The sequence below is a fragment of the Dromaius novaehollandiae genome, chromosome 14 (assembly GCF_036370855.1).
Source record: "Dromaius novaehollandiae isolate bDroNov1 chromosome 14, bDroNov1.hap1, whole genome shotgun sequence".
In the NCBI taxonomy this organism is placed as follows: Eukaryota; Metazoa; Chordata; class Aves; order Casuariiformes; family Dromaiidae; genus Dromaius; species Dromaius novaehollandiae.
Genome location: NC_088111.1, coordinates 9296922 through 9315502, shown reverse-complemented (window position 1 = coordinate 9315502; position 18581 = coordinate 9296922). Strand labels below are relative to the sequence as shown.

The 18581-nt window shown below is 42.0% G+C and overlaps 2 protein-coding genes across 2 annotated transcripts in view; one reads left to right on the top strand and one right to left on the bottom strand.

Moving 5' to 3' along the window:
* ERI2 (ERI1 exoribonuclease family member 2) overlaps positions 1 to 18581 on the bottom strand; it is a 253255-nt gene that overhangs the window by 169513 nt on the left and 65161 nt on the right. The window lies entirely within an intron of this gene.
* On the top strand, positions 11345 to 15772 carry LOC135329874 (acyl-coenzyme A synthetase ACSM3, mitochondrial-like; the record flags this gene model as incomplete). The annotated part of the gene is made up of 6 exons (XM_064519919.1): positions 11345 to 11546; positions 12269 to 12476; positions 12719 to 12862; positions 13747 to 13903; positions 14831 to 14910; positions 15610 to 15772. Coding segments are annotated over 6 exons (948 nt in total), but the record flags the coding sequence as incomplete, so codon positions are not given.

Here is an 18581-nt window from a genome sequence, read left to right as displayed (position 1 = left end):
AGTTCTGGGTCATGGGGGGGGGGGGGTGCCTGTGAAAGTTCCAGATTGAGGGGTTCCTGGAAAGGTTCTGGAGCCAGTGCACCTAGAAGCATTCTAGAGGTGTGGCTCAAGTCTAGAACCATTGTAGTTGAGTGAGTCTAGAACTGAATTGGAGATTCTGTCCAGAACTGTTTTAGGTCAGCGGGAGTCTAGTGCCATTCCAGGTCGAGGTTCCCTGGAAAAGGTTGCAGATTGGGACATTCCTGGAAATGTTCTAGGTTGGCGAGGAATCAAGAATCACTTTTCAGAAGTGCAACAATAAATACATTTTTAAAAGTTGCAGCTCAATACAAGTATGTTTAGAAAAAATGAGTATAAATAAAATCTGTATCATGGCAGTGATGTTTAAAGACTGGACTAGTAAAGAGTTTAAAATAGATGATAAAATAGAAGTGTAAAATATTTACCATCAGCTGTTCATACTTTAATTTTAGCACTCGCAGCTTGATCAGTTCTCTCACTTCATTAATGAGATAGTTTATGACATGCTTGAGCAATTTCCACTTTTATTTACTTTAACCAAGCATGTCATTTTGGTCCCATTCTCAGAAGACATATCTAAGATCATTTGACCGTCCTGATAATAGTAAGCAGCAACAAGTAATTAAGCTTAAGATCTGGACAAAACCCCATCAATTTTCAAGTTCTCATAGAGGGTCTAAGACGCAAGTATTTCCTGTTGGAAGAATTTCCTGCAGTGTTGGAAGAAGTTCCGGGAGAGGTCAAAGCATCTGCATTCACAGTGAGAACATTAGATTTCTCTTTCAGAGATGCATATTCCCACTTGAAGTATTCACAGCCTTTCTTATTGCCTTCCTGCTTACTGACAGGACAACCACAAAATGCTTTGCCGTGATTTGGACCGGTATTTGATACATACAGTCTTTTAGCTCTTCGACCACAATGACACCGAGGGGGGGTTGGTTTTTCATTTTTGGCAGCTCTTACAGATTGATTCAAATTGACTGTGGAGTTCAGAATGGCAGGAGACACTTTGGACAAGTTTGAACTTCTTGAAGGTAAGCAATGCCTAAAAGATGCAGTCTTCTCTTTCTAGATAGCAAAAGAGTGTTTTTTCGCTGGTGGGAACATTTTTGGACTTGTTGGCTTTCTTTGAGGAGCCTCGGGAGTGGAATCATTTCCAGTTAATGCTGAATGTGGTGAAGTAGCATTTGCCTTTGCAGGTGGTAACTTAAAAGCAGAAAAGTTTGAAGTCTGCCTTTGGACCATTCCTACATTACAGATCATAGTATCGGGACTTTTGTAAACGATAGACTTCCGAGGTTCCACAGGTACCACAGTTTTCCCCAAACTTTGAAGATCTGAACTCATGACAACTGATGCTCTAGAAATTGTTGTTTCTTCAGATGCTGTTAAAATAGCTGTACTGGAGTCATCTTTGAATGGAACACAATCTGAATTGTGTTCATGCTGTGATTCTGGTATGAAAGCTACCTCTTCCCAGTCAGTCAGCAGAGAGAAACAATCGGAACTAGTACTAGTATCCTCCTCAGAGATATTAACTGAGGGGATGGTAGTGGAGACAAGCACTAGTCCTGAGCCATGTACTGGAGAGCTGTATTTGGCAGTAGTCGTCAGGTGCCCATTGCGGAACCCTTTCTGAATGCCTGTACCGCGAGATAGCTGTGGCTGTCCAAGAGGAAAAGCAAATCTGTCAGCAGATGCTGTTAAAGAGCTTTGGGCTTGATCATGTAAATCAGTCCTTAAGCTGCTGCTAGATGCAACATGGATGGCTGTAGAGGAATTGATTGTGCTTCTCTCCTGTTGTTCTCCTGTTTGTACGTTGGAATTTATCATAACTCCGGTAGCACTGTTGTGGTTTTCCTCCGCTGGAGAGCTTATTTTGCAAGTTGTATCTCCAGATGTTTCAGGTCTGCTATTACTTCCCAGTGGAGTCTTGTCAGTGAAGTTTATACTCAGTGTTCGGGAAATCAGGTTCCCCTTTGGATGTGCCTAGGGAGTCCCCAAATGGAGGGGAGTTCCCACAAATGGAGATTTGGGGAAATGAATCCCCAGAAGTAGAAATCAATGCTCTAAATTAATAAGCATATTAGCCTAATGATGTTCTGTTCAATTCATAGTCAAGATGCTGGGTTGTTTATTTGAATAGCTCATCTCTCATCTGGATGCCAGGCTCTGAAGCAAGTAGAAGGGAAGATGTGAAGAAGTTACTAAGCTTAGCCAAAGATTTAGTAACCTTCAGCACACATCCATCACAAATCATCCTCCAAGCAAGACGGGCAGTATTCCGAGAATCATCCAAGCCTTGAAAAGAATGGTTATGTTCATGTTCTTCCTTTTAAACTACTGTTAGTGGGGGAAAAGGCATTCAGGTAAGGCTTACATAAATGGAAGGGATTCACGGAACTCTGACACATGGTTTTCTAGAGGAAGTTCGGAAAAGGGCAGTGGCAGTAAAGTTTCCTTTGCTGAACATCTAATGGTCATCTAACCAGAGTTTAATATATGGTCCTGATTACTAACATTCTTGTTTTGTTTTATCACTTATATCAAATTCCGATTGTACTAATATTCTCTTACACTAATAAGATGTCCAGACCTATCCAGTAAGATCAAGTTTCCTTGATTCTCCCTCGATTTCCTTATTCTTCCCCCACTGTCTTTTTCTTTTGAACCCTAATAATTTGATGTTTGGCTGTGTTGTGCAACATACACTTCAAAGGACTAGGCCAGATTTCAGAAAAAAGCATAAACTTAGAGATGACAAACTCTAATCTTTGAAGCATCTGGTCTTTCTTATTTTGATGCTTTTGTTGAACAGAGCATTACGTAACTTGAAAAAGTTACAGTAGCTGTTTAGCTTTATAAAAATATATATCTATAAGATGAGAATCATCATATCATACTTACCAGAATGCTCCCGTCCTGCAAAAGCTATCCCCAGATCCTGCAAGGCACCTTTTGGCCCTTTAGGCTTCCTATTCTAGAATAACTAAGAAGAAAAATGCAGGTGATTAATATACAGCATTTCATAGCCTCTTCACGGTAAAGGAAAAACGACTTCAGAAATACCACCTCGCACTTAATAAATCTCAAGGTCACTGTACAAGTCAGGTGTCTGTTTTACAATTGAGGTAAGTAAGCATAAGGGTAAGTAACTTACCCTGTAACGAGTCAGAATGGGAAGAACCATGAATCCCTTCTCTCAGTCTTAAACTAATCCATTCTATCTTGGCCCTGTAACCATTCAGTTGAACTTTATGGCTTACACCCCCCGGTTTATTCATTCATATTTATTATGCCCCAGGTTTATTCAGCATTCAATAAATGATGACTGTTTTCCTTCCTCAGGCTTAAATTAAAGGCAACATGTTCCCTAAATGAAGCATTTGCACTGTGCCCTGTTGTCCTGTAGGAGGGCAAAAAGCCTGAAAACCCTGCATTGTGGTGGGTAAGCGGTGACGGAGAAGAAGTGAAGTGGAGCTTTGAAGAGCTGGGAGTCCTGTCCAGGCAAGCGGCTAATGTACTGTCTGGTGCCTGTGGTCTGCAACCGGGAGACAGAGTTATTCGGATTCTGCCCAGGATCCCGGAGTGGTGGCTGCTGAATGTGGCTTGCATGCGAACAGGTTAGTAAAAGCATAGAAATGATTTATAGCTATAGCTGCTGTCACATACACCGATCATTGCTATTTAATAGACTCAGAACTACAAACGTGCTAACGGGGATGGTCATCACTGCCATGCTGGTCAACACCCTTCATGCCAAGTTTTGTCTTTATGGTACTTTTAGGATTTTTTGAACATGCTCTAGCTGTTAAGGAAATTCTGGGAGTCCGTGGACCTCTGTCATTCTCCTCTTTCCAGCACTTGTGATGCATCGCAAATGCATCGTCTTCTTAACTTACAATGCAATTAGCACATACTTACCCGAGTGTTTCACATGTTCCCCTGTGGGCTATGTTAAATACTCGGCTTGCCAGTATTTACAGCCCAGAATGTCTCGGGGCCTCACAAACACTAGCAGCATACCCTGTGAGGACAGGTACACCTGTATTTACTAGTGAAGAATACAAATCCAGAGGGGTAGCATGTCCCAGTGGCAATGCTTTCCACCCCAAAAAAGTCCTTCTGTTGGTTTCTTTGGCTGTCCCATGTTGAGCCTAGTATTTTCTAACTTGCAGTGATCCTCCCGTCGAATTTAATGCATGAAAAAGAAGGGTATATTTACAAATGCAGAGCCAAAGCCTGCTTTCAGCGCAGCCCTGTCCCACTAATAAGCACAAGGCAAGCTAGAGACTGTTTCTAGGTACAAGTACTGTTCTTAAATATTGAGAGTATTCTCCTTTAGGAACTGTCCCGATTCCTGGCAGGCAGCAGCTGACAGCAAAGGACATTCTCCATGGACTACAGAAATCAAAGGCAAAGTGTGTCATCACTGATGGTTCTGTGGCACCAGCTGTGGACTCAGGTGGGCCTGAATGGCATTCTCTGAAAGCCAAGCTGCTTGTATCAGAGGGCCACAGAGAAGGATGGCTGAACTTCAGAGAGCTCCTGAAGTGAGTAACCACTACTGTGAAAGCGCCACAGAAACAATGAAAGGCAAGCACAGTGATTGGTTGTGAACAGGAAATGTTGGCACATGCCAAAATATTTTCCTCCCTTCAGGACTGCACAGTGGGAAAATGTCAATGTTTATGACACTTTTGCTTGCTGCAGAAGTTATTTTAGCCAAGCGTTTTCAAGAATGTGTAATTCACCCTTTCAAATCACTGTATTCCTCATTTTGCACATTTTAAAGGCATGCTCCTTCTGATCACCACTGCGTGACCACAAAGCGTCAAGACCCGATGGCCATCTATTTTACCAGTGGAACTACGGGGGCTCCAAAAAGGACTGCACATTCCCACAGCAGCTATGGCATTGGCCTCACAGTAAGTGGAAGGTAAGGCTATCACTTTAAATCACAGATGTATTTCTGTAGCTGGTAAATTGGCAGAAAGAAGGGGAAGAGAAGATTTTACCAGCAGCTCTGTGTTTCACTATTTTAAAAAGCAGCAGTTCTATTCAGTCCCAACTGGCCTTTTTTCTGTGCAACAAGGCGTAGTTGGAGGTTAGCTGCCTTAGTGTGTATTGCACTTGGCAGTCATACAGAGTCACTAACCTCTTTTTTCACATTTTCTTTAACTTCTTCTAAACTCTTCATTGTGTATAATTAATAGATTGCCCATTTACTGAACATCAGCAAAGAACAAGTTTATGAGGTGTGTACCATAAAAAGGGGGAAAAGACATGGCTCTTAGGCTTCTGAATTCATGCGTGACTGCTTTAGAGACAACTCCCACAGGAACAAAATGCTGATAGTTCCGAACATAGGAAGGACTACACAGGTTCGTGAGATCTCTGAGTTTATAAAACTGTGTTGTTTAGAAAATTGGCGTAGCAATGCATCTCATTCTAACTGGCAAAGAGTAACAAATCAGAAGAGAGCAAACTAAAAAGTAAGTAAACCTCAAAGAATCCTTATCCCTACAATATGATTTCAACAAAACTCCTGCAATCTCATACATATTTATTCAGCATCCTCTTTTGAGAGCAAGGAGAGCCCAGCAACAGCACTCTTCTCTCTGGCTCGTCCTCCCCAGATTTTCACTTCCCCAGAGCTATTCAGGGGCAGTATGCTGAAGAATTGTGAGCTTCACCAGGAAGTAAGCAACTGGTATTTCAGTAGTGAAGGCTGTAAACGTAAGCCCCCAAACACGAGAATCTTTAACGTCCCCAAATTTTTGTTCTGTACTCTGCTGAGAAGAGATTCGACTGCCCAAACCTGCAAACATCCATTCCTAGGCCTAAAAGTGAAGCCCGCAAGAAATGGGACAGGAGCTTGTGGAGCGCTTTGGTGGTGGTGTTAAAATGAGTGACAGCAGCAGATAATTGAGAATTTTGCTTGCATGTACTGTAGAACTGCATGTTAAGGAGTGAAGAGGCAGCAAGCCTATATTTCTTTAACAAATGGCACCAGCGTTATATTCTGTTACATCCTCTGCACGCAACTCTGTGAAAAAGACCACCATTATTCCTTTTACACGGAATCCCTTTATCATCATACCCACGTTACTGTGATGGCTGAAAATTGTTAGCTAACATTAAGATCCATTGAAGAACACTTTATCGGTCATTCCCCTCTGGAACGTCTGAAAAAGTAGCCTTATGGTTTCCTTTGTTTTCTACTTAAGTTGGAATTATGAAGAAATTCTGCAAGGGAGACTGAAAAGCTTTCCAGAGCACAAAGCTTGGGTGCGTTGAACTAGCTGTAAAAAGATGTAGATTCTGTTTTGAAGAAGAACCTGTTTAAATAGAACTGCTGTATATTCGTGTTGGCGAGTACAAAGCTAACTGCTTTTGTTCTTGAGTTTTGTAAGCTGAATACAGAGATCGTTATGTTATCTCTTGTGATGTAGGTGAGACCTCACGTGTTTCAGTAGCGACATCTACTTTTTTTTATTCTAATTCTCTAGAGTCTGTCAAGATTTCCCATAACAGTCTTCTGTTCTGCTCCAACTGCCTATCGAATGTTGGTGCAACATAGACTGTCCAGGTAAGCCAAAGAAAAGATCCTTATTAGTGTATTTGATCAAAATAGTGGACCAAATGCTCTTCTCACCTTGACTTTACTTCAGAGTTACAATGATGTAACAGCAAAGGTAGTCATGTATTTCTCAACATCTTGAATCTGACATATTAGGAACAAAGCCAGAGTAAACATTTCAGGGACAGCGTAACCATCACAGATTCCACAAATTGTAGCAAACTTGCATGAGACTTTGAAAAGCAGTTTAGCTGATGAAATAGTAGGATAATAATGATAGCGTAGCATGATTGACCTACTTTCCAGAGTGCTTTTATAGTTGGATTCCCCTTCCCTTTGTTTTTCCCCTGCATTCCCCCACTACCATGCTCTACAAGAATAGCGCGTGTCAGTGCAGCTTGGCAACTCTCCTGTGACTTTTTGTTACCATTTTGTTGGAGACCCCAGTTTAGATTCTAGGGTTAGAAACACTGTATCAATTACTAGATGTTAAAATAATGGAGAAATAAAAGAGCGTTTGCATTTTTGCAGATTTGTTTATGTTTAGCTCCACACAATTGGAATGGAATGTATAGGACTTGGTGAAGATTTTATTTTCGTGTAGAAAGGACTCCATGATCCAGGAATACAATAAGGAAGGGGACATTGCAGATAGATCACTGTCTGCTTAACTCTGCCAATTATTTGCTTTTTCTTTCCCACCAAGCTACAAATTCAGAAGCCTGCGGCACTCTGTGAGTGCCGGGGAGCCAATCAACCCTGAAGTGATGGGAGAATGGGAAGAGCACACTGGGCTGGATATTCACGAAGGCTACGGACAGGCAGAAACCGTATGTTCAGACACTTTGCAGCTACAGCAATAAATTCCATTAGGGTTGCCAAGAAAATGTGAAGAAGTCAATTAGAGTAATCAAGAGTGGGAAAATGTAGCTTGTATAAGTCATAGAATAATCATATCAGTTGCCCCCCAAATCCAAAGACTGCTTTTCATGCCAGTGGGCTTTTGGCTTGGGAAGTAAAACAAAAAAGGTGTGTTCCTCATAGCTGCATGCCAAATGTTGCTTTCTAGACTCACCCTGGAATGGTTCTAGGCCGGCAAGTCCAGAGCGGTCCTAGGTCGCCAAGTCTAGAACGGTTCTAGGTCGCCAAGTCTAGAACCGAATCAAGACCGGTTCTAGGTCGCCAGGTCTAGAACCGAGTGGAGGGCGGTTCTAGGTCGCCAAGTCTAGAACCGTCCCAGATGCTCCCTGGTATGGTTTCAGACTCACTGGCCTAGAACACTTTGCAGTCAACTAGTTCTGGGTCATGGGGGGGGGGGTGCCTGTGAAAGTTCCAGATTGAGGGGTTCCTGGAAAGGTTCTGGAGCCAGTGCACCTAGAAGCATTCTAGAGGTGTGGCTCAAGTCTAGAACCATTGTAGTTGAGTGAGTGTAGAACTGAATTGGAGATTCTGTCCAGAACTGTTTTAGGTCAGCGGGAGTCTAGTGCCATTCCAGGTCGAGGTTCCCTGGAAAAGGTTGCAGATTGGGACATTCCTGGAAATGTTCTAGGTTGGCGAGGAATCAAGAATCACTTTTCAGAAGTGCAACAATAAATACATTTTTAAAAGTTGCAGCTCAATACAAGTATGTTTAGAAAAAATGAGTATAAATAAAATCTGTATCATGGCAGTGATGTTTAAAGACTGGACTAGTAAAGAGTTTAAAATAGATGATAAAATAGAAGTGTAAAATATTTACCATCAGCTGTTCATACTTTAATTTTAGCACTCGCAGCTTGATCAGTTCTCTCACTTCATTAATGAGATAGTTTATGACATGCTTGAGCAATTTCCACTTTTATTTACTTTAACCAAGCATGTCATTTTGGTCCCATTCTCAGAAGACATATCTAAGATCATTTGACCGTCCTGATAATAGTAAGCAGCAACAAGTAATTAAGCTTAAGATCTGGACAAAACCCCATCAATTTTCAAGTTCTCATAGAGGGTCTAAGACGCAAGTATTTCCTGTTGGAAGAATTTCCTGCAGTGTTGGAAGAAGTTCCGGGAGAGGTCAAAGCATCTGCATTCGCCGTGAGAACATTAGATTTCTCTTTCAGAAATGCATATTCCCACTTGAAGTATTCACAGCCTTTCTTATTGCCTTCCTGCTTACTGACAGGACAACCACAAAATGCTTTGCCGTGATTTGGACCGGTATTTGATACATACAGTCTTTTAGCTCTTCGACCACAATGACACCGAGGGGGGGTTGGTTTTTCATTTTTGGCAGCTCTTACAGATTGATTCAAATTGACTGTGGAGTTCAGAATGGCAGGAGACACTTTGGACAAGTTTGAACTTCTTGAAGGTAAGCAATGCCTAAAAGATGCAGTCTTCTCTTTCTAGATAGCAAAAGAGTGTTTTTTTGCTGGTGGGAACATTTTTGGACTTGTTGGCTTTCTTTGAGGAGCCTCGGGAGTGGAATCATTTCCAGTTAATGCTGAATGTGGTGAAGTAGCATTTGCCTTTGCAGGTGGTAACTTAAAAGCAGAAAAGTTTGAAGTCTGCCTTTGGACCATTCCTACATTACAGATCATAGTATCGGGACTTTTGTAAACGATAGACTTCCGAGGTTCCACAGGTACCACAGTTTTCCCCAAACTTTGAAGATCTGAACTCATCACAACTGATGCTCTAGAAATTGTTGTTTCTTCAGATGCTGTTAAAATAGCTGTACTGGAGTCATCTTTGAATGGAACACAATCTGAATTGTGTTCATGCTGTGATTCTGGTATGAAAGCTACCTCTTCCCAGTCAGTCAGCAGAGAGAAACAATCGGAACTAGTACTAGTATCCTCCTCAGAGATATTAACTGAGGGGATGGTAGTGGAGACAAGCACTAGTCCTGAGCCATGTACTGGAGAGCTGTATTTGGCAGTAGTCGTCAGGTGCCCATTGCGGAACCCTTTCTGAATGCCTGTACCGTGAGATAGCTGTGGCTGTCCAAGAGGAAAAGCAAATCTGTCAGCAGATGCTGTTAAAGAGCTTTGGGCTTGATCATGTAAATCAGTCCTTAAGCTGCTGCTAGATGCAACATGGATGGCTGTAGAGGAATTGATTGTGCTTCTCTCCTGTTGTTCTCCTGTTTGTACGTTGGAATTTATCATAACTCCGGTAGCACTGTTGTGGTTTTCCTCCGCTGGAGAGCTTATTTTGCAAGTTGTATCTCCAGATGTTTCAGGTCTGCTATTACTTCCCAGTGGAGTCTTGTCAGTGAAGTTTATACTCAGTGTTCGGGAAATCAGGTTCCCCTTTGGATGTGCCTAGGGAGTCCCCAAATGGAGGGGAGTTCCCACAAATGGAGATTTGGGGAAATGAATCCCCAGAAGTAGAAATCAATGCTCTAAATTAATAAGCATATTAGCCTAATGATGTTCTGTTCAATTCATAGTCAAGATGCTGGGTTGTTTATTTGAATAGCTCATCTCTCATCTGGATGCCAGGCTCTGAAGCAAGTAGAAGGGAAGATGTGAAGAAGTTACTAAGCTTAGCCAAAGATTTAGTAACCTTCAGCACACATCCATCACAAATCATCCTCCAAGCAAGACGGGCAGTATTCCGAGAATCATCCAAGCCTTGAAAAGAATGGTTATGTTCATGTTCTTCCTTTTAAACTACTGTTAGTGGGGGAAAAGGCATTCAGGTAAGGCTTACATAAATGGAAGGGATTCACGGAACTCTGACACATGGTTTTCTAGAGAAAGTTCGGAAAAGGGCAGTGGCAGTAAAGTTTCCTTTGCTGAACATCTAATGGTCATCTAACCAGAGTTTAATATATGGTCCTGATTACTAACATTCTTGTTTTGTTTTATCACTTATATCAAATTCCGATTGTACTAATATTCTCTTACACTAATAAGATGTCCAGACCTATCCAGTAAGATCAAGTTTCCTTGATTCTCCCTCGATTTCCTTATTCTTCCCCCACTGTCTTTTTCTTTTGAACCCTAATAATTTGATGTTTGGCTGTGTTGTGCAACATACACTTCAAAGGACTAGGCCAGATTTCAGAAAAAAGCATAAACTTAGAGATGACAAACTCTAATCTTTGAAGCATCTGGTCTTTCTTATTTTGATGCTTTTGTTGAACAGAGCATTACGTAACTTGAAAAAGTTACAGTAGCTGTTTAGCTTTATAAAAATATATATCTATAAGATGAGAATCATCATATCATACTTACCAGAATGCTCCCGTCCTGCAAAAGCTATCCCCAGATCCTGCAAGGCACCTTTTGGCCCTTTAGGCTTCCTATTCTAGAATAACTAAGAAGAAAAATGCAGGTGATTAATATACAGCATTTCATAGCCTCTTCACGGTAAAGGAAAAACGACTTCAGAAATACCACCTCGCACTTAATAAATCTCAAGGTCACTGTACAAGTCAGGTGTCTGTTTTACAATTGAGGTAAGTAAGCATAAGGGTAAGTAACTTACCCTGTAACAAGTCAGAATGGGAAGAACCATGAATCCCTTCTCTCAGTCTTAAACTAATCCATTCTATCTTGGCCCTGTAACCATTCAGTTGAACTTTATGGCTTACACCCCACGGTTTATTCATTCATATTTATTATGCCCCAGGTTTATTCAGCATTCAATAAATGATGACTGTTTTCCTTCCTCAGGCTTAAATTAAAGGCAACATGTTCCCTAAATGAAGCATTTGCACTGTGCCCTGTTGTCCTGTAGGAGGGCAAAAAGCCTGAAAACCCTGCATTGTGGTGGGTAAGCGGTGACGGAGAAGAAGTGAAGTGGAGCTTTGAAGAGCTGGGAGTCCTGTCCAGGCAAGCGGCTAATGTACTGTCTGGTGCCTGTGGTCTGCAACCGGGAGACAGAGTTATTCGGATTCTGCCCAGGATCCCGGAGTGGTGGCTGCTGAATGTGGCTTGCATGCGAACAGGTTAGTAAAAGCATAGAAATGATTTATAGCTATAGCTGCTGTCACATACACCGATCATTGCTATTTAATAGACTCAGAACTACAAACATGCTAACGGGGATGATCATCACTGCCATGCTGGTCAACACCCTTCATGCCAAGTTTTGTCTTTATGGTACTTTTAGGATTTTTTGAACATGCTCTAGCTGTTAAGGAAATTCTGGGAGTCCGTGGACCTCTGTCATTCTCCTCTTTCCAGCACTTGTGATGCATCGCAAATGCATCGTCTTCTTAACTTACAATGCAATTAGCACATACTTACCCGAGTGTTTCACATGTTCCCCTGTGGGCTATGTTAAATACTCGGCTTGCCAGTATTTACAGCCCAGAATGTCTCGGGGCCTCACAAACACTAGCAGCATACCCTGTGAGGACAGGTACACCTGTATTTACTAGTGAAGAATACAAATCCAGAGGGGTAGCATGTCCCAGTGGCAATGCTTTCCACCCCAAAAAAGTCCTTCTGTTGGTTTCTTTGGCTGTCCCATGTTGAGCCTAGTATTTTCTAACTTGCAGTGATCCTCCCGTCGAATTTAATGCATGAAAAAGAAGGGTATATTTACAAATGCAGAGCCAAAGCCTGCTTTCAGCGCAGCCCTGTCCCACTAATAAGCACAAGGCAAGCTAGAGACTGTTTCTAGGTACAAGTATTGTTCTTAAATATTGAGAGTATTCTCCTTTAGGAACTGTCCCGATTCCTGGCAGGCAGCAGCTGACAGCAAAGGACATTCTCCATCGACTACAGAAATCAAAGGCAAAGTGTGTCATCACTGATGGTTCTGTGGCACCAGCTGTGGACTCAGGTGGGCCTGAATGGCAGTCTCTGAAAGCCAAGCTGCTTGTATCAGAGGGCCACAGAGAAGGATGGCTGAACTTCAGAGAGCTCCTGAAGTGAGTAACCACTACTGTGAAAGCGCCACAGAAACAATGAAAGGCAAGCACAGTGATTGGTTGTGAACAGGAAATGTTGGCACATGCCAAAATATTTTCCTCCCTTCAGGACTGCACAGTGGGAAAATGTCAATGTTTATGACACTTTTGCTTGCTGCAGAAGTTATTTTAGCCAAGCGTTTTCAAGAATGTGTAATTCACCCTTTCAAATCACTGTATTCCTCATTTTGCACATTTTAAAGGCATGCTCCTTCTGATCACCACTGCGTGACCACAAAGCGTCAAGACCCGATGGCCATCTATTTTACCAGTGGAACTACGGGGGCTCCAAAAAGGACTGCACATTCCCACAGCAGCTATGGCATTGGCCTCACAGTAAGTGGAAGGTAAGGCTATCACTTTAAATCACAGATGTATTTCTGTAGCTGGTAAATTGGCAGAAAGAAGGGGAAGAGAAGATTTTACCAGCAGCTCTGTGTTTCACTATTTTAAAAAGCAGCAGTTCTATTCAGTCCCAACAAGCCTTTTTTCTGTGCAACAAGGCGTAGTTGGAGGTTAGCTGCCTTAGTGTGTATTGCACTTGGCAGTCATACAGAGTCACTAACCTCTTTTTTCACATTTTCTTTAACTTCTTCTAAACTCTTCATTGTGTATAATTAATAGATTGCCCATTTACTGAACATCAGCAAAGAACAAGTTTATGAGGTGTGTACCATAAAAAGGGGGAAAAGACATGGCTCTTAGGCTTCTGAATTCATGCGTGACTGCTTTAGAGACAAGTCCCACAGGAACAAAATGCTGATAGTTCCGAACATAGGAAGGACTACACAGGTTCGTGAGATCTCTGAGTTTATAAAACTGTGTTGTTTAGAAAATTGGCGTAGCAATGCATCTCATTCTAACTGGCAAAGAGTAACAAATCAGAAGAGAGCAAACTAAAAAGTAAGTAAACCTCAAAGAATCCTTATCCCTACAATATGATTTCAACAAAACTCCTGCAATCTCATACCTATTTATTCAGCATCCTGTTTCGAGGTGGTATTAGCTTGTCCATCAGTATAATTTTTCTCCTAGAAAAATGCAACATCAGTCTATCCTGATGACATCTTCACTGCACTGTGACTCACTCCCGCTCAGAAATTCCGTCATTTGCTGATCATCATCTAGCCAAGAAAAACAGTGCTTCATTGGCACGTCTGTTGTTGATGTTTTAATATTGGCCCTCTTTCTGCCAAATAGAGATTGTGGACTCTTGCACTGTGTCACCCAGGTACTGGCTGGACTTGACTCCTTCAGATATATTTTGGAATACATCAGACACGGGCTGGGCAAAGTCAGGTTGGAGCAGCAATTTTTCCCCATGGATTCAAGGGGCCTGTGTCTTTGCACAGAAGATGCCCCGCTTCGACCCAAGCATTGTCTTTGAGGTAAGCAAGGAGAGCCCAGCAACAGCACTCTTCTCTCTGGCTCGTCCTCCCCAGATTTTCACTTCCCCAGAGCTATTCAGGGGCAGTATGCTGAAGAATTGTGAGCTTCACCAGGAAGTAAGCAACTGGTATTTCAGTAGTGAAGGCTGTAAACGTAAGCCCCCAAACAAGAGAATCTTTAACGTCCCCAAATTTTTGTTCTGTACTCTGCTGAGAGGAGATTCAACTGCCCAAACCTGCAAACATCCATTCCTAGGCCTAAAAGTGAAGCCCGCAAGAAATGGGACAGGAGCTTGTGGAGTGCTTTGGTGGTGGTGTTAAAATGAGTGACAGCAGCAGATAATTGAGAATTTTGGTTGCATGTACTGTAGAACTGCATGTTAAGGAGTGAAGAGGCAGCAAGCCTATATTTCTTTAACAAATGGCACCAGCGTTATATTCTGTTACATCCTCTGCACGCAACTCTGTGAAAAAGACCACCATTATTCCTTTTACACGGAATCCCTTTATCATCATACCCACGTTACTGTGATGGCTGAAAATTGTTAGCTAACATTAAGATCCATTGAAGAACACTTTATCGGTCATTCCCCTCTGGAACGTCTGAAAAAGTAGCCTTATGGTTTCCTTTGTTTTCTACTTAAGTTGGAATTATGAAGAACTTCTGCAAGGGAGACTGAAAAGCTTTCCAGAGCACAAAGCTTGGGTGCGTTGAACTAGCTGTAAAAAGATGTAGATTCTGTTTTGAAGAAGAACCTGTTTAAATAGAACTGCTGTATATTCGTGTTGACGAGTACAAAGCTAACTGCTTTTGTTCTTGAGTTTTGTAAGCTGAATACAGAGATCGTTATGTTATCTCTTGTGATGTAGGTGAGACCTCACGTGTTTCAGTAGCGACATCTACTTTTTTTAATTCTAATTCTCTAGAGTCTGTCAAGATTTCCCATAACAGTCTTCTGTTCTGCTCCAACTGCCTATCGAATGTTGGTGCAACGTAGACTGTCCAGGTAAGCCAAAGAAAAGATCCTTATTAGTGTATTTGATCAAAATAGTGGACCAAATGCTCTTCTCACCTTGACTTTACTTCAGAGTTACAATGATGTAACAGCAAAGGTAGTCATGTATTTCTCAACATCTTGAATCTGACATATTAGGAACAAAGCCAGAGTAAACATTTCAGGGACAGCGTAACCATCACAGATGCCACAAATTGTAGCAAACTTGCATGAGACTTTGAAAAGCAGTTTAGCTGATGAAATAGTAGGATAATAATGATAGAGTAGCATGATTGACCTATTTTCCAAAGTGCTTTTATAGTTGGATTCCCCTTCCCTTTGTTTTTCCCCTGCATTCCCCCACTACCATGCTCTACAAGAATAGCGCGTGTCAGTGCAGCTTGGCAACTCTCCTGTGACTTTTTGTTACCATTTTGTTGGAGACCCCAGTTTAGATTCTAGGGTTAGAAACACTGTATCAATTACTAGATGTTAAAATAATGGAGAAATAACAGAGCATTTGCATTTTTGCAGATTTGTTTATGTTTAGCTCCACACAATTGGAATGGAATGTATAGGACTTGGTGAAGATTTTATTTTCGTGTAGAAAGGACTCCATGATCCAGGAATACAATAAGGAAGGGGACATTGCAGATAGATCACTGTGTCTGCTTAACTCTGCCAATTATTTGCTTTTTCTTTCCCACCAAGCTACAAATTCAGAAGCCTGCGGCACTGTGTGAGTGCCGGGGAGCCAATCAACCCTGAAGTGATGGGAGAATGGGAAGAGCACACTGGGCTGGATATTCACGAAGGCTACGGACAGGCAGAAACCGTATGTTCAGACACTTTGCAGCTACAGCAATAAATTCCATTAGGGTTGCCAAGAAAATGTGAAGAAGTCAATTAGAGTAATCAAGAGTGGGAAAATGTAGCTTGTATAAGTCATAGAATAATCATATCAGTTGCCCCCCAAATCCAAAGACTGCTTTTCATGCCAGTGGGCTTTTGGCTTGGGAAGTAAAACAAAAAAGGTGTGTTCCTCATAGCTGCATGCCAAATGTTGCTTTCTAGACTCACCCTGGAATGGTTCTAGGCCGGCAAGTCCAGAGCGGTCCTAGGTCGCCAAGTCTAGAACGGTTCTAGGTCGCCAAGTCTAGAACCGAATCGAGACCGGTTCTAGGTCGCCAGATCTAGAACCGAGTGGAGGGCGGTTCTAGGTCGCCAAGTCTAGAACCGTCCCAGATGCTCCCTGGTATGGTTTCAGACTCACTGGCCTAGAACACTTTGCAGTCAACTAGTTCTGGGTCATGGGGGGGGGGGTGCCTGTGAAAGTTCCAGATTGAGGGGTTCCTGGAAAGGTTCTGGAGCCAGTGCACCTAGAAGCATTCTAGAGGTGTGGCTCAAGTCTAGAACCATTGTAGTTGAGTGAGTGTAGAACTGAACTGGAGATTCTGTCCAGAACTGTTTTAGGTCAGCGGGAGTCTAGTGCCATTCCAGGTCGAGGTTCCCTGGAAAAGGTTGCAGATTGGGACATTCCTGGAAATGTTCTAGGTTGGCGAGGAATCAAGAATCACTTTTCAGAAGTGCAACAATAAATACATTTTTAAAAGTTGCAGCTCAATACAAGTATGTTTAGACAAATGAGTATAAATAAAATCTGTATCATGGCAGTGATGTTTAAAGACTGGACTAGTAAAGAGTTTAAAATAGATGATAAAATAGAAGTGTAAAATATTTACCATCAGCTGTTCATACTTTAATTTTAGCACTCGCAGCTTGATCAGTTCTCTCACTTCATTAATGAGATAGTTTATGACATGCTTGAGCAATTTCCACTTTTATTTACTTTAACCAAGCATGTCATTTTGGTCCCATTCTCAGAAGACATATCTAAGATCATTTGACCGTCCTGATAATAGTAAGCAGCAACAAGTAATTAAGCTTAAGATCTGGACAAAACCCCATCAATTTTCAAGTTCTCATAGAGGGTCTAAGACGCAAGTATTTCTTGTGGGAAGAATTTCCTGCAGTGTTGGAAGAAGTTCCAGGAGAGGTCAAAGCATCTGCATTCACAGTGAGAACATTAGATTTCTCTTTCAGAAATGCATATTCCCACTTGAAGTATTCACAGCCTTTCTTATTGCCTTCCTGCTTACTGACAGGACAACCACAAAATGCTTTGCCGTGATTTGGACCGGTATTTGATACATACAGTCTTTTAGCTCTTCGACCACAATGACACCAAGGGGGGGGTTGGTTTTTCATTTTTGGCAGCTCTTACAGATTGATTCAAATTGACTGTGGAGTTCAGAATGGCAGGAGACACTTTGGACAAGTTTGAACTTCTTGAAGGTAAGCAATGCCTAAAAGATGCAGTCTTCTCTTTCTAGATAGCAAAAGAGTGTTTTTTCGCTGGTGGGAACATTTTTGGACTTGTTGGCTTTCTTTGAGGAGCCTCGGGAGTGGAATCATTTCCAGTTAATGCTGAATGTGGTGAAGTAGCATTTGCCTTTGCAGGTGGTAACTTAAAAGCAGAAAAGTTTGAAGTCTGCCTTTGGACCATTCCTACATTATAGATCATAGTATCGGGACTTTTGTAAACGATAGACTTCCGAGGTTCCACAGGTACCACAGTTTTCCCCAAACTTTGAAGATCTGAACTCATGACAACTGATGCTCTAGAAATTGTTGTTTCTTCAGATGCTGTTAAAATAGCTGTACTGGAGTCATCTTTGAATGGAACACAATCTGAATTGTGTTCATACTGTGATTCTGGTATGAAAGCTACCTCTTCCCAGTCAGTCAGCAGAGAGAAACAATCGGAACTAGTACTAGTATCCTCCTCAGAGATATTAACTGAGGGGATGGTAGTGGAGACAAGCACTAGTCCTGAGCCATGTACTGGAGAGCTGTATTTGGCAGTAGTCGTCAGGTGCCCATTGCGGAACCCTTTCTGAATGCCTGTACCGTGAGATAGCTGTGGCTGTCCAAGAGGAAAAGCAAATCTGTCAGCAGATGCTGTTAAAGAGCTTTGGGCTTGATCATGTAAATCAGTCCTTAAGCTGCTGCTAGATGCAACATGGATGGCTGTAGAGGAATTGATTGTGCTTCTCTCCTGTTGTTCTCCTGTTTGTACGTTGGAATTTATCATAACTCCGGTAGCACTGTTGTGGTTTTCCTCCGCTGGAGAGCTTATTTTGCAAGTTGTATCTCCAGATGTTTCAGGTCTGCTATTACTTCCCAGTGGAGTCTTGTCAGTGAAGTTTATACTCAGTGTTCGGGAAATCAGGTTCCCCTTTGGATGTGCCTAGGGAGTCCCCAAAGAAATGGAGATTTGGGGAAATGAATCCCCAGAAGTAGAAATCAATGCTCTAAATTAATAAGCATATTAGCCTAATGATGTTCTGTTCAATTCATAGTCAAGATGCTGGGTTGTTTATTTGAATAGCTCATCTCTCATCTGGATGCCAGGCTCTGAAGCAAGTAGAAGGGAAGATGTGAAGAAGTTACTAAGCTTAGCCAAAGATTTAGTAACCTTCAGCACACATCCATCACAAATCATCCTCCAAGCAAGACGGGCAGTATTCCGAGAATCATCCAACCCTTGAAAAGAATGGTTATGTTCATATTCTTCCTTTTAAACTACTGTTAGTGGGGGAAAAGGCATTCAGGTAAGGCTT